General features: G+C 38.7%; 2 protein-coding genes across 3 annotated transcripts; one reads left to right on the top strand and one right to left on the bottom strand.

Moving 5' to 3' along the window:
• Positions 1–470: 470 nt before the first annotated feature.
• Positions 471–16478, bottom strand: TfIIFalpha (transcription factor IIFalpha). Of its 2 annotated transcripts, none has more exons than XM_028316573.1 (13): positions 16281–16478; positions 16023–16198; positions 15646–15780; positions 13966–14067; positions 12437–12505; positions 11319–11440; positions 10518–10640; positions 7620–7731; positions 6826–6891; positions 4577–4734; positions 2597–2692; positions 1732–1873; positions 471–732 (listed from the first exon to the last, which is right to left on the bottom strand). In XM_028316573.1, the coding sequence occupies exons 1-13, from the start codon at positions 16302–16304 to the stop codon at positions 531–533; spliced, it is 1527 nt and encodes a 508-aa protein (XP_028172374.1). In that variant the 5' UTR covers positions 16305–16478; the 3' UTR covers positions 471–530. The 2 variants fall into 2 exon arrangements, with proteins under 2 accessions (XP_028172374.1, XP_028172373.1); XM_028316572.1 differs by having other exon boundaries at positions 2582–2692.
• Positions 16479–17478: 1000 nt separating this feature from the next.
• Positions 17479–19390, top strand: LOC114361501 (kelch domain-containing protein 4). The gene is made up of 5 exons (XM_028316554.1): positions 17479–17657; positions 17996–18169; positions 18552–18673; positions 19034–19142; positions 19364–19390. The coding sequence occupies exons 1-5, from the start codon at positions 17547–17549 to the stop codon at positions 19388–19390; spliced, it is 543 nt and encodes a 180-aa protein (XP_028172355.1). The 5' UTR covers positions 17479–17546.
• Positions 19391–19624: the final 234 nt, after the last annotated feature.

Below are 19624 nucleotides of genomic sequence, written 5' to 3' on the forward strand. Positions count from 1 at the left end.
TTGACTATTGTGGTGAGCCCACTCGTAACACAAGCATATCTGGGGGCACGGCAGTGCCCCCGCCAAGTCGAGCGCGAAGCAAACACTGCCGTACCATCCTTTACTGGAACCATTTCGCCGCATTTTCAGGCCCCTATTTGAGAACCTCTGGATAAGACCAGAACGCAGAAATTTTCGTCATCTAGTAAGCTATAATCACATACTTTAAATCCAAAATTTCAAGTCTGTAGGTCATTTAGTTCCGAAGTTAAGCGAAAGCAAAGTTTCACATTTACGACACTCACTCACTCACTNAAAAATGTAATTGTTTTTCTTGCAATAAACGATTTTATTATTTTATTATTATTATTATTATTATAGATCGAGGCGAGAGTTCTGTATATAGGCGATGTGCCTCGACTCTTCAGTCCCTCACAGTATTGTGGTTCATTCCGAACCAGTCTTTATAACGAGTTGAATAAAACACCAAATTAAAAAAAAAACATTTCATTTATTTAGTAATACACTAACTTAATACATTGTGATGATCACTATTTTATACTGAGATACATCTTCCCATTGATGTTCTGCTTAACAGGATTGATCCTCTTCAAGATTTGAGTCATGGTTTCCACCAGCCGCTCGCTCTTGACCCCTGTCCTCTTGGATTTGAACTTGGTCAGCAGTTCTGTGGTCGTCATTGGTTTGCGGGCCAGGTAACGGCGCACCGCCTCTTCAGTCACGCCGCATTCCCTGGAAAATGAGCTTTATTAGTATGGCTGTAAGAGTGATGTTACGGGAGCATATTTAGGGCGCTTAACAGGCAGTTTTTTATGACTCAATTCTGTATATCCAGTTTATTCTGTAACCTATTTATTGTTTCCGTTTGATAGAGCTTGTGACGCTCTTAACCAGTTTTTCGATATCTTGTATACTTAGAAATATTCGAGTGAGATCACTTATAGTTTCCACCGTGTATAATTACGCGCTATACAAGTATTCGGTGTGCTGAGTGTGACGTGCTGCGCTGTCTATATACGCTAAAGTCCGGTCGCCGAGCAGGTAGAATATCGACCAATGACCCCAAGCTACCCATCCTTATCGCTCGCGTGTAATTATATTGCTGTTGCGCTCGCACACTTACTGCGGCCGACAGCAATACAGAGACTTTACTCACATGTGGGCGATGGAGCGTGCTATGCTCGGAGTTTCCCTGCGTGATCGAATCAGAAATGAGGAGATCCGTAGGAGAACCAGAGTAACTGACGTAGCCAGCAGAATCGCAAAAATCAAGTGGCAGTGGGCGGGGCACATAGCTCCTAGAGCTGATGGCCATTGGGGCAGACGTAGCATAGGCAGGCCTCCCACTAGGTGGACCGACGATCTGGTGAAGGTCGCGGAAGGTGCCTGGATGCGAGCAGCGCAGGACCGGTCATCGTGAAAATCCTTGGGGGAGGCCTTTGTCCAGCAGTGGACGTCTTTCGGCTGAAACAAACAAACGAACAAACGAACGAACTCACATTTAGGAGGGGTCGAGCTTGGGCCGCTTGGAGGGCGGCGCGTTGTTGGCGGCGTTGGCGGCGGCCACGGCGGCGCTGTCTACACGCGCTACTGCCGCGCTACACGCGCTACTCACATGTAGGAGGGGTCGAGCTTGGGCCGCTTGGAGGGCGGCGCGTTGTTGGCGGCGTTGGCGGCGGCCACGGCGGCGCTGTCTACACGCGCTACTGCCGCGCTACACGCGCTACTCACATGTAGGAGGGGTCGAGCTTGGGCCGCTTGGAGGGCGGCGCGTTGTTGGCGGCGTTGGCGGCGGCCACGGCGGCGCTGGCGGCGCTTGGCGCGGGCGTCGGCGTGCCCGAGCGCGACGTGCTCGCGCTATTGGGAGCGCTCGCTGCAAATTAAAAGAAAACACTGATATAGCAAGTTCAAATTTTTCATTGGTTTTCAACGAGGGAATAAGAAGAAAACACTAAGCAAGTCCAAATTTTTCATTGTTTTTCTACCTAAAGACAAGGGAGAATAAGGTTAAAAATAAAGTGGGACTATATTCCCTCTATCTTATTAAACTCTTACGCGTGAGCACTGAATCAGACTTGGATTTTTGTCTGGAATCTCGGCACATGATCCGTTAAGGGTTAATGAATTTTCGAGTAACGCTAATTTCTATTTACTCTATTTAGGCTGGCATTAAAGCTATTTTAAACATTTTTGTGGAATGAACCATTCTCGAAATTTTTGAAAAGTAACCCTGTATATCTCATCAATGAATGTTCGCCTACACTCTCCACGCGGGTCATATCGATTTAGAGATTACTACAATACATAGACAATAAATATGTTTACGCATTAGTAATAAGGCGTATCAGAAGTTACCTTTTTTTATGGGACTATTCCCACCTCTCGTTCCCACCACTGCAACTCCTGTGTAGCCAGGATCTACAGCTTGACCGCCACAAAAACCCAACCAATGAAGGTCAAGTTTGTCCCGGGGGAAAGTTAAACTGTCATTGGACCCGCAACGAAATTAATCAGAAGAACATAGGAGGAGTTCAAAATTAAGGTTCGACTTCCCTCCATTGCAAAGCGGATCAGAAGTTACCTGTCGCCGACGTACCATTCTTGTCGTTGGAGCTGCTTTTCCCTTTTTTGGGCTTCTTATTGCTGCTCTCGGGGTCTGTGTCCGAGTCCGAACTGAAGTCGCTACTTGATTCTGAAACAAATTACCATTTTACTCATAAACTGAGTGAATGTGGTAGTCTCAAGTATACAGTGTGTCCGGGCATGTAGTGATCAAACTTTAAAGGCGTAATCTATGAACAATTTTATCGATGAAAATACTTCAAATTCGGGGCTTGACCCATTTCTCGAAAAATTACATCGATTTAAGTTTTTAATTTTTAGTTTACACCTCTTCTTTAAAAAACAAGTGAAAGCGTGGGTAGCTTAACATTAATAGGCAAATATTTTATATCATGCGATAGCCAATAAAATAATCTATTAGTAGAAGAAGAAAACAGACACAAATTTTTGAACAAAGATACCCCTTCCCAGCGGTTTCCATAGTAATCGGAATAGGTTGTGTGATTCTTTCAGGCAGTGCATTTTCGCATGTCGCGTGCGCTACGTACATAAAATGTATGAAATTTGTGTGTGTTTTCTTCTTCTACTAATAGATAATTTTATTGGCTATCGCATGATATAAAATATTTACATATTAATGTTAAGCTACCCACACTTTCACTTGTTTTTTAAAGAAGAGGTGTAAACTAAAAATTAAAAACTTACATCGATGTAATTTTTCGAGAAATGGGTCAGGCCCCAAATTTGAAGTATTTTTATCGATAAAATTGTCCCTAGATTTTGCCCTTAAAGTTTGATCACTACAAGCCCGGACACACTGTATAATACGTTAAGATGTTGTGTAAAACTAACGATGATTTACTGAACATGTCAAAAAAGATAAAGCCAACTGGGAGCTTTCATCAACAACTTTAATGGGATATAACAAAAAAAAATTGTTGGTGAGATTGTTCCTCTATTTTGGGTCTACAGAAAAATCCACGATTGCTCACGTACATGTTTTGATACCCAGTAGTAGACAATATAGACTGATTGTAATATGAATTAAAAAAAATCTTCTTTTGCAGTTAGGCCCGGTTTTAACCAAAACGGAGCGGAGATTTTTTCCATAGAATTTGACAGCAGCGGCGGCGCGGAGTGGAGCTGTGCGGAGCGGAGACGAGAAGTGGAAATAATGAAATTGATTAGTTATTTCATTTATAACACTTCTCCGCTTTGGTGGAAACTGGACCTAAGGGCTCTCGCCCACGGCGAGTTTTTGTAGTGATGCTGTCGCGCGTTTCGTAAACGAGTGACAGCATCGCTACTAACGCGCGTTAGTCGCATTTGCAACGCACTACAGAAGCGATGCCAACGCGCTACTAATGCGCTATAACAGCGCGACTGTATCGATGCAAACACTCGACCATGTCAGACGAAATCGGGGAGAGAACGGAGCGAGGGTTATTAAATCAGGTTTGCATTGCGATGTGGGCGAGGGCACACAGGTAGCGACCGCATTGCGACTATATCGATGCGAACGCGCGACAGAATCGCTACTGCATAAAAAGTCGCCGTGGGCGAGGGGCCTAAGGCCTCAGCCTCGAGTTTAGCGGGCAGCGGGGAGGGAGCGGCGGCGGCGCGGGAGCGGCGGCGGCGCGGGAGCGGGGCGGGCAACGCAGACCCGTTCTCGAAACAAGCGGGCAGCTCGCGCGGCGCTTTAGCGGCGAAGTGTTGTGTTCGGGGTTGTGTTGTCGAGATATTTGTTTTTATTCGCAAACGAAATGTCTGAACAACGGTGACAATTTTATTTCGATTCAAATTTATTCCTAACGCTCGATTTATTGTGGGCAAAAGAAGGAGTGCGCTGCCCGCTCGTTGCCCGCTCCCGCGCCGCTGTTTTCGAGAACCGGTCTATTTGATTTTACGCATAAGATCCTGCCGCTCCCGCGCCGCCGCCGCTCCCGCCCCGCTGCCCGCTAAACTCGAGGCTGAGGCCTTAGTGCGATTCGAGTACCCTGCAAAACTAAGCTACCTTTCTCTTTCTTAACGTCGTCAGCCTTTTTCTTCTTCTTGGTGAGCTTGCTGGCGCGCTCCTCGCCCTCCTTGGTGGGCTCGTCTTCCTGCACGTCCTCCTCCTTGGCCTTCTGTTCCTGCTCCTCTTCCGAATCCTCGTCGGAGGTCAGCAGCTTCCTAGAAGGTAAAGCTTAGTACTGCAGCTGCCTTTTCTATTTAAGACACGCCGCAGACTACAGACTTTTATGCCCGTTTTTAGGCTGGTTTTAGTGTCCACGCGGACCGTCCAGTGCGGACCCGCTCCGCACGGCCAATCTGTATGAACTTCTAGGGAGCGTTTTAGAGTAATGCGGTCAGGAGGAACCGCTCGCTCCCTAGCAGTTCATACAGATCGGCTGTGCGGAGCGATCCGCACTGACAGTCCGCGTGACACTAAAATCAGCCTTACCATCAATACCTAAGTTTCCCCTATGAAAGTAAAATTCCTGTTATGTGTTACCATCACTTAAAAATTAGGGATTGATGGTGGAAACGGGCATTAGTCGACGGTAGTTTGGTCGGCTTCCAATTTGTATGAGGAATCGGGCGATACCAGATCGTTATAATGTGCCTTTGTCAAAGAGACCTGATGGTTCATATATTATTAGACCAAAATCCAAAGTAGCCAAGATAGTACGTGGTTACCTTAATTCATACATAAGGTTAAAATATTCCAATTCAGTCAAAACTAAAAGATAATTATTTTGTTAGTGCCAAACGTTACTTGTTATTGTTTTAGAGGCAGGTAACATGAAGGCCGAAAGAACACATACCAATCCTGTTATTCTTTCCACAGGGTACAACTTGTAGATTTCAAGTAGGTATGAATCCAATTAAATTTTTGAGCAATTCCAAGGATTTTCGCACCACAATTTTCCATTTGGTTGCGTTTCAGAAATCTAAAAAATTTTGGAGAACATAAAAATGGTTTTCATTCCCACTTTTACTTGTATGCCAAATAGGTATGTAATTCAAAGTGATAAAAATCTCACAGTAGCAAAGAACTCACTGTCAATCACAAATCGTGGCAGCTTTATGTCTCTAGGTATAGGATTCACTGTCCTAGAGCAAATCACAACTGCTCTTGTGAAACCTTGCATATCAGAACATCTGTATGGTGTCTGAGAATTAGCCAAAGTAAAAAAGCCGCAAATGAAGAATTTGGACTGGCTGTAAAGAGCGACGTTAGTGCAAAGACATGTTACGAAGATGAGTGGAGCTAGGATGTATAGCTGTTACAATCAAAACTCATAATCGGTCAAAACCTCTATTGACTGCAAAAATCAGTCAAAAGTGGTTTTGACTGACGCTCTTGGTCAATATCATCTTTGACTGATTTTTCCAGTCGGTTTTGACCAAGGGCGTTTAACATAGCGAAGCTGTGAATCGGCTTGGGTGTTTCGACCAGAGATGTGGTATGAAAATAAGCGATGTGGAAATCAATATTGAGTTAATTGATCACATGGAAAAAATGAAAGAAAAAGTTTATTCAGTGTAATAGTACTGTAATAAACTGAATTCATTCAAGTACGCAATAATACTGAATTACCGATTATAAAGATAAGACAGTTACCTTAATACTAATATTATGTTATACTGTGACTTTGCCTTAATAGTCTACTTATTGAGAATTGAACGTCTAGCTAGGAAACATTTCACGAAACTTTTATACATTATAAAAATATTAGGTACATAATTATAATGCCTGCCTAACCAGTAACTACTCTACATATTTATAAATGCACTTTTTGCTTAGAAGATATAAGTTTTCCTCTGTGTTGAGTGTCTACTCTGTAAAACAGTTTGTATGCTGTTTAGTTCGTCGCGCCACCATTCTTACTCGGCTCGTAATTTGTGGGTTTTCGCTGACGCTGCAGTCTCTTAATAGATTGCTAAAATTAACCATATGTATTAAAACGCGAACGTTTTGTGATATGATTAATGGATGAATATACAACCAATCTAAGACTCCTTTACGCAAAATCTACTGAGGAGAATTTGATGAAATTTTACAATGTAATCAACATGCTATAGGTTATAAATAGGAATGTAACAATAGTATTTGATACTATAGATTGTTTAAGACCTTATGCAGAAAGATATTGCAAAGATATGCAGGTAAAATAATCGGCGATACTGATACGGACATTGATGGGTTACTAGATAAGAAGTCAAAGTGCAGGTAGGATTAATATCTGAATTTGAAATGTTTTTTTACAGAGTACAAACCTCAGAGCATCTTCCTCTGCCACTCCCTTCAACTCTTTGTTCGCTTTAGTCTCGTGGTCAGATTCACTGAAACAAAATATAACGTTAACGACAATAGTTTTTTAACTTATCGTCACAGAAAGTCCCAAACCAACGAAAACCTGCTATTTAATAGTAGATTGACATTTTTAATATTATTTTCATGGTATTCTTATACAAAGCATACAAATGTATAAAGTCACCTGACAACAAATTATTATTTAAACTGTCATATCAAGACAAAAGCAACCGTATTATAGACCCAATACACTGAACTGTCCCACCCGTGACATTGACAGGGGGGCGCCACCGTCAATACAGGATCGCTAGTTCCGATTTTTGCCATAGTGGAAACTATAATAGTTCAACGATGGCGCCCCCCTGTCATAGAGTTTGATGGGACAGTTCAGTGTAGGTCATCTACAGGGTGTTAGGTAAATGGGTATATGAGCCGACACTAGTCCATGTTAACATAAGCATATAAATGGTATGGTGAAGTCAGAAATTTGATATCATTATTTTAATTTTTTAAATTTTCATACAAAATTAATTTTATAAAATCCGATTTGTATGAAAATTAAAATAATTAAAATGAAGACATCAATTTTCTGACTTCACCATACCATTTATGTGCCCATGTTAACATGGGCTAGTGTCGGCTCATATAGCCATTTACCTAACACCCTGTATACAAGGGTATAAAGTCAGCTGACAACAAACTATTATTTATTTCGTGTCAAGTCAAAATCAACCGTATCACAAGGAAATAAAGTCACCTGTCGGACGAGTCCGAGATATAATCCTTCTCCCGGCCCTCCTCGTCGCCGTCGTCGCTCTCCTCGAAGGCTTCGTCGTTGACTTTCTTCTTTTTCTTCTTCAAGGCCGCTGCTACATACGAGATTGGAGGAAAACTTTATTATACCTAAAGCCCGGTCTGTGAGCACGTAGAATTTTGTCCAATGACCCCAAGCTACCCATCCTTATCGCTCGCGCGTAATTACGGGCGCCCGCAGTGAGTGTGCGAACGCGACAGCAACATAATTACGCGCGAGCGATAAGGATGGGTAGCTTGGGGTCATTGGACAAAATTCTACGTGCTCACAGACCAGACTATAGTTCTTGCAACTCACGAAGGCGAGTGAGCTTTACTTGTGTGTACGTGTACATGCACATAACGAAGTGTAATGTCTATCAAAACTTTTGAAGAACGAACAATAGAGAGCCACATGTAAAGCTCACTCGCCTTCGTGAATTGCGACAACTATAAGACTAGGCGCAGACCACCGATTTTTAGTTGGCCGATAGTTGGACCAATAGTTGTATGAAGAATCGGCCAAATCCAATCGGTGTAATGTGCGCACTTGCATACATGCCCATACTGATCAACTGCCCGACTAAACTATCGGCCGACGAAAAATCGATGGTCTGCGCCTTGGTTAATAGTTTTTATCCCGGTTATTGAAACAGAGACCCGCGCGATAAAGTTTTTATGACTGAAAAAGTTGACACACGCAGGTGAAGAGGCGGGCAAATGCTAATGGCCATGGGGCAACAATTTACACCTTAGAGGGTCGTCTATTAATTTCGTATTAGCAACATTTCAAAGAGGTATTTTGAACATGAAGGCGCTGGACGCTGGCCGTTACCAATCTATCAACATGGAAATCATTGGGGGAGGCCGATGTTCAGTAGTGGACGTCCTATGGCTGAAATGATCATGATGATGATGATGATGCTGATGAACATTTTGAACTTTCCCTCTCCCTGGCCATAAGGCGGTTATCACACTGCGCCGCGCTCCGCCGCGGAGCGCGTGATCTATATATATAAAAGAAAGTCGTGTTAGTTACTCCACTTATAACTCAAGAACGGCTGAACCGATTTAGCTGAAAATTGTCAGGGAGAGAGCCAGGAGAAGGACATAGGATACTTTTTATCCCGTTCGAAATTTAAAAAAAAAGTCTGCTTATTTATTGCCATTAAGGCGGAACAAAGTTCGCCGGGTCAGCTAGTTTCATATAAAAATCCCGCGCGCGGACGCGTTGTCAGTGTGTTGTGCCGCGCGTGTTTTCTATACAAACTGAGGTACTTGCATACAATGATTAAATCTGTCGTCCCGCGTACCGCGGCGGAGCGCGGCGCAGTGTGATAACCGCCTAAAGCCGCATAAATTAAAGTTACTGGCAGCTTTTCGGTATAAAAACAGCGCGTTAAAAATACTCGTGACACTACTACTACTACTAATTTTTACTACTTGTTTACCTATTAAAAAAAAGAATTGATTTTGAAATTATAACTCACAATTTTTATATCTTCTGTTGGCTAGGAAGAAAAAGTATTTTATAGATCGTTTCATCCATGAAGACGCGCCCCACCGAGTTTTGGTCAAGGCACGGTAATATGTACTATCTATACAGTATTCCAACTCGGCCATATTTTTGAAATAAATGTCAACAGTCGCGCGGTACGTCACAGTATGACAACATGCGATAGGGCTGCCCACCTACATTACCCAGTTTAATTACATCTGCCTACTTAGAATTTCTATCTAGTTTTGTGATTGTATTTTTTTATTTAGTTAGACAAACAAAATACTTTGTGAATGGAATAGGTTAAAAATGTGTGTCGTTTTGTGATTAGTAGATTTAATTTAGTAAAAATTACTTAAATAATTTTGAAACTTTATAATCATAATGATCTGTTACTTTAATTTGGGGCGGGCGAAGTCGTGGGCAAAAGCTGGTTTAATACAATATAATTTTCATTTCAAATCAAACTGACTGAAAATGACAATTTGACTAGTTTTTGACCAATTTGACCGTAAATGACGGTCAGTCAAATTCAATCAGTTTTGTCATTTAACACTTGGCCACCGACGTCCATTCGGCACATTCGCGACACCCCCGACTTTTGCATACCGAGCGCATACCGAGATTTGAATTTCGAAATTTCTCGTTTCGTCTGTTTATATGAAGTTACAATACTGTATGATATTATTACCGTGGTCAAGGTGAGTTTGATCCGAGCGTCATTACTGTAGTGTGCGTGTACCGATAACACTCAAACATTAGCGGAAAAATGGTGGGGCGTGTCTTCGTGGATGAAACGATCTACAGGGTATTAGGTTAATGGGTTTATAAGCCGACACTAGCCCATGTTAACATGTGCATATAATAAATGGTATGGTGAAGTCAGAAAATTGATATCATCATTCTTTTTAAATTTTCATACAAATCTGATTTTATAAATTTTATTTTGTATGCAAATTAGAATTAAGTTTAAAATATGGTAGGAACTATATTCCCACTGCCGTATAAAGGTTTAACACCACATCTCTATTTAGTACAAAGCAATTAACCACTATCCAGGCTAAAAAATAACAATTGGTTCTCAAACGTATCTTCACATAAAGATCAAATTGATGTGGGCTCTATGACCACCAGAGCTTAGTTAAGGCTGGTTTTAGTGTCACGCGGACCGTCCGGTGCGGACCCGCTCCGCACGGCCAATCTGTATGAACTTCTAGGGAGCGTTTTAGAGTAATGCGGTCCGGAGGAACCGCTCGCTCCCTAGCAGTTCATACAGATCGGCTGTGCGGAGCGATCCACACTGACAGTCCGTGTGACACTAAAACCAGCCTAAGGGTTAATGATTCCAAAGAACAGTTGACCAACCTTTCTTCTTGTCCTTTTTCTTCTTAGCGCCCGAGTCGCTATCGTTGTCCTTCTCACCGGCCTCCGAATCCGAGGACTCGTCGTCCGAATCGATCCACTCGTCCATTTCCGATATTTTCAAGTCTGCAATTGATTGTGTTTAAAGAATTTATTGTCTCTTGAGTGAAATATAAAACGTCCTCTGGTGACATAAATAATAACTCCCTTGCTAATAAAAATTAAACGCTCCTTGAACAGTGTTTAAAACACTGACGTTTAGTATGGAAATGTCAAGTCTCTTTAAAACAGTGTTCATAAAGAATGTAACTTTTTTGTATCATGCGTGAATTGTTTTTGAATTGTTGTTGAATGTAATCATGCGTTTTTTAAACGCGCTTCGACCGAGGTGATTGGGTCCAACTATTGAGTGTATCGCGTCTGTATCGCTACAAACACGCGTTGACATAGATTTTTGCATGGGTTTTTCATCACTACTACATGACAAAGACCAGAGTAATTCCTTTGAACATTGACGAAATACGAATACAAGAGATAACAAAAATATTATGTCATGCATTTAAAAAAATCTGTCAAAAACAAAAAAAAACAAAATCTTTAAAATGATGTAAAACAAAAAATGTCAAAACAAAATAAAACGAAAGCAATGTACCTTTCTTTGCCAATAGGCACACCGAAATTTTAGACATTTTGTGAAAGTTTTTTAAGTGAAGTATTTGTATTAGTGTTAATCCTAAATTAAGAAAGTGTTAAATGTAAAATGTACATATTTTCGGAAATAAAAGGCTTATTATTATAATGTACCTTTCTTGGCCTTGGCGCCTTTGGGCTTCTTCTCGTCGGGCTCGTCGGGGTCGTCGGCGCCCTCTTCGCCGCGCATGCGTTTGCGGAACATCAGCGAGAAGTAGTTCAGCACCTTGTTGCGTCTGCCAGACGTGGATGCAAAATACCACGTATTATAAGATGCATAAGATGCAATATTGCGGAACATTAGTGAGACGTAGACCTTGTTGCGTCTTTATTGTAAAACTGCAACTATTATAACAACAATAAGATGCCATATTGCAGAACATCAGCGAGAAGTAGTTCAGCACCTTGTTGCGTCTGCGAGTTGTCGATGCAAAATACCACGTATTATAAGATGCATAAGATGCAATATTGCGGAACATTAGTGTGAAGTAGACCTTGTTGCGTCTTTATTGTAAAACTGCAACTATTATAACAACAATAAGATGCCATACTGCGGAACATCAGCGAGTAGTTCAGCACCTTGTTGCGTCTGCCAGATGTCAATGCAAAATAGCACGTATTATAAGATGCATAAGATGAAATATTGCTGAACATTAGTGAGAAGTAGACCTTGTTGCGTCTTTATTGTAAAACTGCAACTATTATAACAACAATAAGATGCCATACTGCGGAACATCAGCGAGAAGTAGTTCAGCACCTTGTTGCGTCTACCAGTTGTCGATGCAAAATAGCACGTATTACAGATGCATAAGATGCAATATTGCGGAACATTAGTGAGAATTAGATCTTGTTGCGTCTTTATTGTAAAACTGCAACTATTAAAACAACAATAAGATGCCATACTGCGGAACATCAGCGAGTAGTTCAGCACCTTGTTGCGTCTGCCAGATGTCAATGCAAAATAGCACGTATTATAAGATGCATAAGATGCCATATTGCGGTACATTAGTGAGAAGTAGACCTTGTTGCGTTTGCGACAAGTAGACAGACGATCGATTTTTGTAGCAAAATAGTACGTATTATAGCTACATAAGATGCGATTTAGCTCGTCGGCGTGTCCACAAGCTCATAACAATTACACAGAGTAAGGAAATCATTGGGAGAGGCATGATGATGATAATGATATGCCATTTCTTTGTGTTTGTGTCAATTGATTATAAGTATGATATTACCTTCCGAATTCTTGCTCTGCCTCTTCAGCAGACAAAGCCTTGTACCGTTGGATAGGCTGGAAGTTGTACCTGTAAACAATTTTAACATGTTTTTAATAAATAAATATTAAACCTAAAGACTCTATTCAGTAAAATAAGGCTTAAGCATAAGGGAATACATATGAGTATTTCTCAAAAAAAATGTACATTTTGAAAAAAAAATGTGTGCTTTGAAACAGTTCAAAGTTTTATATTTATAAATCATCACACAAAAAAAACACACACACAATTTTGAAGGATGAATATTAATCTTTAAGATAACGAAGAATTATAGCTATAATCCTACTTATTACCAAATATTTAGATATTTTAAAAATAGTCCTTTTTTACCTTTCATACAAAAATCTGTTTGCCACCCTAGCTTTTTCATGTGTTTTTGTTTCATAAAATGCGATACGTTACTAAATTATTGTAAATTTCTTTGTATTATCGTTCTACAGTAATCGCAGTTTCTGTATCAAATTGATTTTCTATGGGGTGTCATAATGAATTGGCAATTTAAAGCAAAAAAACAAAATGAGTCGCTCTCATTTACTATTTCGTTATTTACTCTTTAGTTACGATTTATTTCTACTTTCCCATGGTTTCTGAACAATTCCGTATTTATTTTACACGGACAACAATAGCTGCACTCTGAATGGCTGTTGGCCTGACGTCTCCGCCATAACATCTATCGCGAAAATTAGTGAAAACGTGTGTGTTTTGTGGGATTACTTTTTCGTAACAGGCAGTAAAATCAGCGATTTTATATAGAACGGTAAGTCTTCATTTAACCATTTTTTGTAATACGTGTGGTACGAACATTTAGTAAGCTTTTATATTTGCTGTAACAAATTTTATCAAAAAAATACTTGTTTCTGATCTCATTTTGTCTAATATTTCGTTACGTTTTTTACGAATTTCGTTACGTTACGAAAAAGTACAACATAATGCTGAGTGTATACTGTTATTACCTGACTAAGCATAGTAATATTCACTACTTAATTTATTTCAAAAAATATAGAGCGTTAATAACAAAAGGATTGGATACTATCTGCTTTACAGAAGTGCCACCAGCAAAAAATTATCAAATCATTTAGATTACGTTTTTATGTGATTACTTCTTTTGTTTTTTTAGGAATGCCACCAAAAACCAATGCCGAAAGGCAAAAAGCTTACAGAGAACGACTTAAAATGGATAAACATGATGGAACAAAAATAATTTTATTAAAATAGTATGAATGATTACTCCCTTATTTTATTTCTAACCCCTTAATATTACCCCGTATTTGGGTGCATACTTACAAATATTTCGAATTGAATAAATGAAGAGCATTCACAATATTTCGCCAATGTATAACAAGCCTTATGGCCTTACTATTTCGTTACTACTATTTCGTTACGTACATTTTTTTTGAGAAATACTCATATAGTATATTGTTTACAAAATATAGTATGCAATGATGATAATACACAAAGCTGTATTTACATAGAGACTCAGAATTATTTACCATTCCTGCAGCGGATATGCATCGATAGCACCATCAGCGGCGTGGGTGAACACGTAATACGCTGCATTCTCCGACACACCACCCTCACGGATGCCTTTGAATCTAAAATTAAATACATGTGAAATGAAATCAAAGTAAATCGAAGCATTTTGTTATTTTGGCAAGACTAGACTTATTTAATGCAAAATTTTTCACTTCCAAAATATTTACTTGTATAGCCTGACCAGGAACATAAAAACCCTCGCCATGTTGCGGAAAACTAATGGTACTAATTTCTTTTAATGGCAACAGTAACTGAAAACTTCATTAACATGTCACCTTGCATGTCAGTCTATTGCTGTCAAAGTGTAAACAAACTTTATTTTAAATGTGCGCAATTGATTTTGTGAATTAAATTGCTAAAATCTTTTTATAGTCGTGAAAGAAAAGTGGTTCACAATGTGTTAAATTATTTGTCGAAGAGAAATACTAAGGGTTCGGACAATATTTTCATTGAATAATGTTTCCGACAAAGGTTGTCAAATTGACTGACATGTTTATCGTATAGTACAGTCCACTATGAAAATTAGCTGTGGTTTGTTTCAACTACCTATTTTAAAGTTTTTTGTCACTTTTTAAGTGTTGAATTTTATGGAATTGGGAAAGAAGTACCGAGTTTGAAGCGTACTTAGCAGACATTGCAGTTGAATATTCAAGTTCTGAGTTTTATTATTGATGAATAATAAAATAAATCCTACTAGCTCGATTGATGGTTTCATTTAATTTATTTAAACTAGGTTACCTATAATAATATGTTGTCGTTAATTTATGAAAATATCAAATTAGCCCGTAATCCTGAATCCTGATACATAAAGTTAGCCTATTAATTTAACACAGGTACGACTGTACTCAGTGTTGCACTATCAAATGCAATTGACGCGCCTCTATGCCAGGGTTTTTATGTTCCTGGTCAGGCTATAGCACAGAATAATAATAAGTACTACATACAGAAGTTTTACTTCTCGAAGGTATTTAAAAAAATGTATGCTCAATGTCATTTACAATATGGTGTAATTTAGCCTGTCTCAAGAGTCAAGCACCATTTTGTTGACAAACGTCTGTGATCGGCACTGCGCCGAAGCTATAGGGCTGACTTCGGTAAAATGATGTGACGTGAGGTGCCAAACTGCGGAAATGGCGGAGGAAATACATGATTTAGCATGAATTATCATGAATAATATTAACTACTACTTATTTACCTCTCAGTGTCTTGAGGCAACTTAAAAAAGTAAATTCTGTGTTTTTATTATTATTTAGGCAGTTAAATACTGCACAGTATTTAGTACACCATTTTCTTCCATCATACACAAGAATACGCATGCGTGAGTCAATGTTCGCTCGTATGTGAGGCCTTGTCGAATAGTATCCTTGTTGAATAGTAATAGGTGGGCCATCGTGCGTGTTTTGTTTTCGATGTAAACTCGCAGAGATGAACAGGCCTGCTTGTAGTTTATTGATATAAGCAATCAGATTTGCCGAACAAGAGAAATTAAATTTCCTAGTCATCAAAATATTAAAAATCATCTCATCATCTATCTTTATATAGGAAATTCAGGTCAATAATGAAGTAAAAACGTGACCTACTGCAAAATATTGCAAACTCAACATATTTTGGCATATCAACAAATAAAGCTGACTCACTTCTTGCCAGTCTTGCCTCCCACTTTCAGTATCCACGGTTGATCCTCCGGCTTGTATTTGCGCGAGATGATACCAAACTTCTTGCGACGAGCCTCCTCGCGAATGTCTCGGCCGTACTCTGAGCCAGCTCCAAACCTTGGTGAACACATAGCAAGATGTTGATTACTCAAATATATGTATACTTTATCTTATAAAGTTTAGTCTCTAAGTCTTAACAATATTAGTACTAAATGTTGCATAATATTAACTTAAACATTATTTTATGACTCATCAATAATATTGTAGATAATTCACTAAGTTAAACTTACTGCTGGATTTATCTCATTGGATAGACTTAATAGTTTCATTACCATTGTTCACTGTAAATATTCACTCACTTGGGCATTTCCTCTTCGATTCCTTTGAATTCCTTGATGTTGTTTTCTCTTTCCATCTTTACGTGAGTCCATTTTGCAAAATCCACGTTCAACGTCGCGTTGAATCGCATCACATGATACTTCTTATTTACATTCTTAGGCACTCTTATTTTGAACTCTTGAGCTGCCGGGGCCCCCTGAGACAATCATTGTTCAGTAAATTTCATTAAATAAAACAAACAATTCATTAATTTTTCATAGAAATATAAAAAAACTCACGGAACTTCCAGCTGCTGACATCATTACGATTTCTTGAGAAAACTACCTTCGTTTAATTCGAAACGCACAAGTTACACATCCATTTTGTAAAATAGATAGGAGCTTTTCTGTACAATTCAAATTCAACTAATTATGATATGATGAAGATTCAAGAAAATGTTACATTGATGAAGCTACACAGGCACCAGCACGCAGCAACAGCTGATAGCCAAATTAGTGATGGTCAACTCGAGTAAGTAACTCGAGTTAACTCGAGTTGGGCGTAACTCGAACCCACTCGAGTTGAATTCTCTCTGACTCGAGTTCGTATCGTAAACCGAATGGATCCGACATGGACCGAAGATTGCCGATCATTTGAGTGTTGAGACTATGTTCATTTGAAGTTAACTTTAAACTTCCGGTTATTGTTGTAGATTTTCGTGTCTTATGTTCTGTTTTTGAAAAATGCCAAGTGATAATAAACATAAATATTTTTAAAAATTAAAATTCAAGCCAAAAATCCATGAATAAATTATTATATTTCAAACAATATTTTTTTCTTTCTTACTTTAGTTAGTATGATTCTCCCAATACATTATAAATGATATTTTTTTAAATGTTAATACGAATCTGAGGGAATAAACTGGTTAAAATAAGTAAAAAACTGACTTGTCCATCCAGTTAACTCGAGTTACGTAACTCGAGTTCAACCCGAGTTACGTGGATTTTAACTCGGGTTAAATCGAGTTTTGTTTTTCCCGAGTTGGCCCATCACTAAGCCAAATGTCATTTTGATTTCAATTTTCAACACAGATTGACAGAATTTTAAAGCGAAAGCACAAATTCAAAATGTAAAAAATATTATTTTACATAAAATACCAAATAATATTGTTTAAAACTGTATTTTACTTTTATTATTTATATTATTACCATTAAAAATAAATATATTGCTGACTAGAACGAAAAACGAAACGCTGATGCTGTCAACAAAAGTTAGAGTCGTTCGAAAACTTAATTATACTAACTAATTTTTTTAGATTAATTGTTTTTAAAAATATATTGTTTGCATTATTTTGTATGATATTTTATAATAAACATCAAATTAACAACAATTACAACAAAACACGTGGACCACGTTACATTAAATTAAATATTATTAGGAATTTTTGAACCTAGAATTCTTTTATTAAGTTGGTATTTGAACACCCACGTTAATGATTTATTGGTGTTGTGTGCTGTTTTGAAAATAAACTTTTGAAATAAAAATCTTAGGCCTAATTTTAAAAAATGGGCAAGAAAAAGAACAAGAACAAGGTTAGCGGCGCTGTTAAAACTGCTGCTAAAACTGAAAAGAAATTGGCGAATAAACTGAAAAAAGAATTAGCGAACCTGGGAGAGGTTAGTCCATGCTTTGGTTGTTACCTTCATTAATTAAATAAATTAAATTTATTTGCATGTTCAATGTTTTCTATAATAAAAATTGGTACAATGCCTAACTTTACACGTTGTATATTGTATTAGGCCCATTTCGGTACTGTAAATTAATTATTTTTCTACATATTACCTACCACCTGTCTCATTAACCGCGCTAAACTTTAATAAATCTAATGTTTTTAAAATGATCCGTAAAAAATGTAAAAATAAATTCATTTATCTAAATTCTGTAAAAAAATATTTTATTTTTCTGCCAGCAAAATTCATTCATTCATTGTATTTTTAATGTTTGTTCACATTAGGAAGATATAGCAAAAGTAATAGCTGAGATAGAGCGGGAAGAAGCGAAGCGTGGTCAGGCGTCAGAGAAGACCCTTCCCAGTCCGCCGTCGCCCAGGGCCTATGCCTCACTGACCCCGCATCCCACCACTAACGAGCTGATTCTGTTCGGCGGAGAGTACCATAACGGTCAGACTGTAAGTAAAAAGAGAGTTTAATAATATGTTTTATGTCATAAAACTTTAAAATTGTGATAAAACCATTTTTGCTGATTGGAAATGAAATGTTTCATTTTTTGTTTTACTTGCATGAAAAGAAGAAAAACAATGTTTTAGTTTTTATGGTACTAAAGGTTTTGAATTACTTTTAATTTACACCTGTATGTGTATAGAAAGAACTAGTTGCTACTTACATACTTATTGGAAAGATTGGTCTGTAAATGAAGCAAAAGCAAATTCTACATACATTTTCAAAATGTTGTTCATTTCCATAATCAATTCACTTATGTTATAAAAGACAACTTATTTTGCTATAAATAAAAAAAGTCACGTTTTTATAATTATTGCACTTTTCTTTTAGACTCAAGTATACAATGAACTGCTGTTGTTCAACCCGGACAAGAACTCGTGGCGGCAAATAAAGGCACCCGGCGCGCCGCCGCCGCGCAGCGCGCACCAAGCTGTCGCCACACCTGCTAATAAGTAAGTTGTTTAAATGCTTCTACATTACATGCTAATATTTTGTTATTACTTTGTAAGGTTTTGCATAAATTATTTGAGTAAAAAAAAAGATTTAAGATTTGGGATAATATGCAACAATGTCGTTATCGTTTTAGCTCTTAACAGTTGGCGACACTAGAGTAGGGTCATGTCAATCACTACTGTGGAGTAAGGTCACTGTCACTTGCTAGTGGCGAAGGTAGTGGCGCCAACTGGTGAGTGCTGAAGCGGTAGGAGGTGTTTTGTATTTGCCCTAGAGTAGTCAGGTCAATCGCATGTGGTGCCGACTGTTAAGTATAAGAATGATACCCCTCATCACCTAGTTTTTTCTTAATTTGCCAGGGGTGAGCTGTGGGTTTTTGGAGGAGAGTTCACCAGCCCCACTGAGACACAGTTCCACCATTACAAGGACTTGTGGTGCTTCTCATTTGCAGAAAAGAAATGGGAAAAGGTAAATTCTATACTAAGTATTTTAATGTTTAATATGCCTACCTAAAAAAATGGATTCTGTAAAAGTTGTGTATTAACTTAGCCTTTGTCCAGCAGTGGACGTCTTTCGGCTGAAACGAACGAACGAAAACAGTATAAATCTGGCGATACCGCGAGTAAAGTTCGGGACAACGCCATCTATGACCTCCATTTGGAACTAATCACTTGTGTTTTACCCACTAGGTTCATGAATATGTAGGGAGAGGGTAGGGTGCAGAATGGTGTAGTGCCCAATCTGCCCATCCCAGAAGATCTTAGAAATAGTAAATCTACTGTTATGTATGTAGGTATACTTCGCACCGCTGCGACGGTGCCCGTTGACGTTTGAAATAAACCAGTGTGAAACTAGCTACCGTGTTGTTCGTACGCGCGNTTATCATCATTTTTTATTTTTTATTTTTGTTTTCACGCATTTGAAGTCGGTTATATTTTATTAAAAAAGTT

This window comes from Ostrinia furnacalis, unplaced genomic scaffold (assembly GCF_004193835.3).
Source record: "Ostrinia furnacalis isolate ACB-3 unplaced genomic scaffold, ASM419383v2 OfSCF5765, whole genome shotgun sequence".
Classification (NCBI taxonomy): Eukaryota; Metazoa; Arthropoda; class Insecta; order Lepidoptera; family Crambidae; genus Ostrinia; species Ostrinia furnacalis.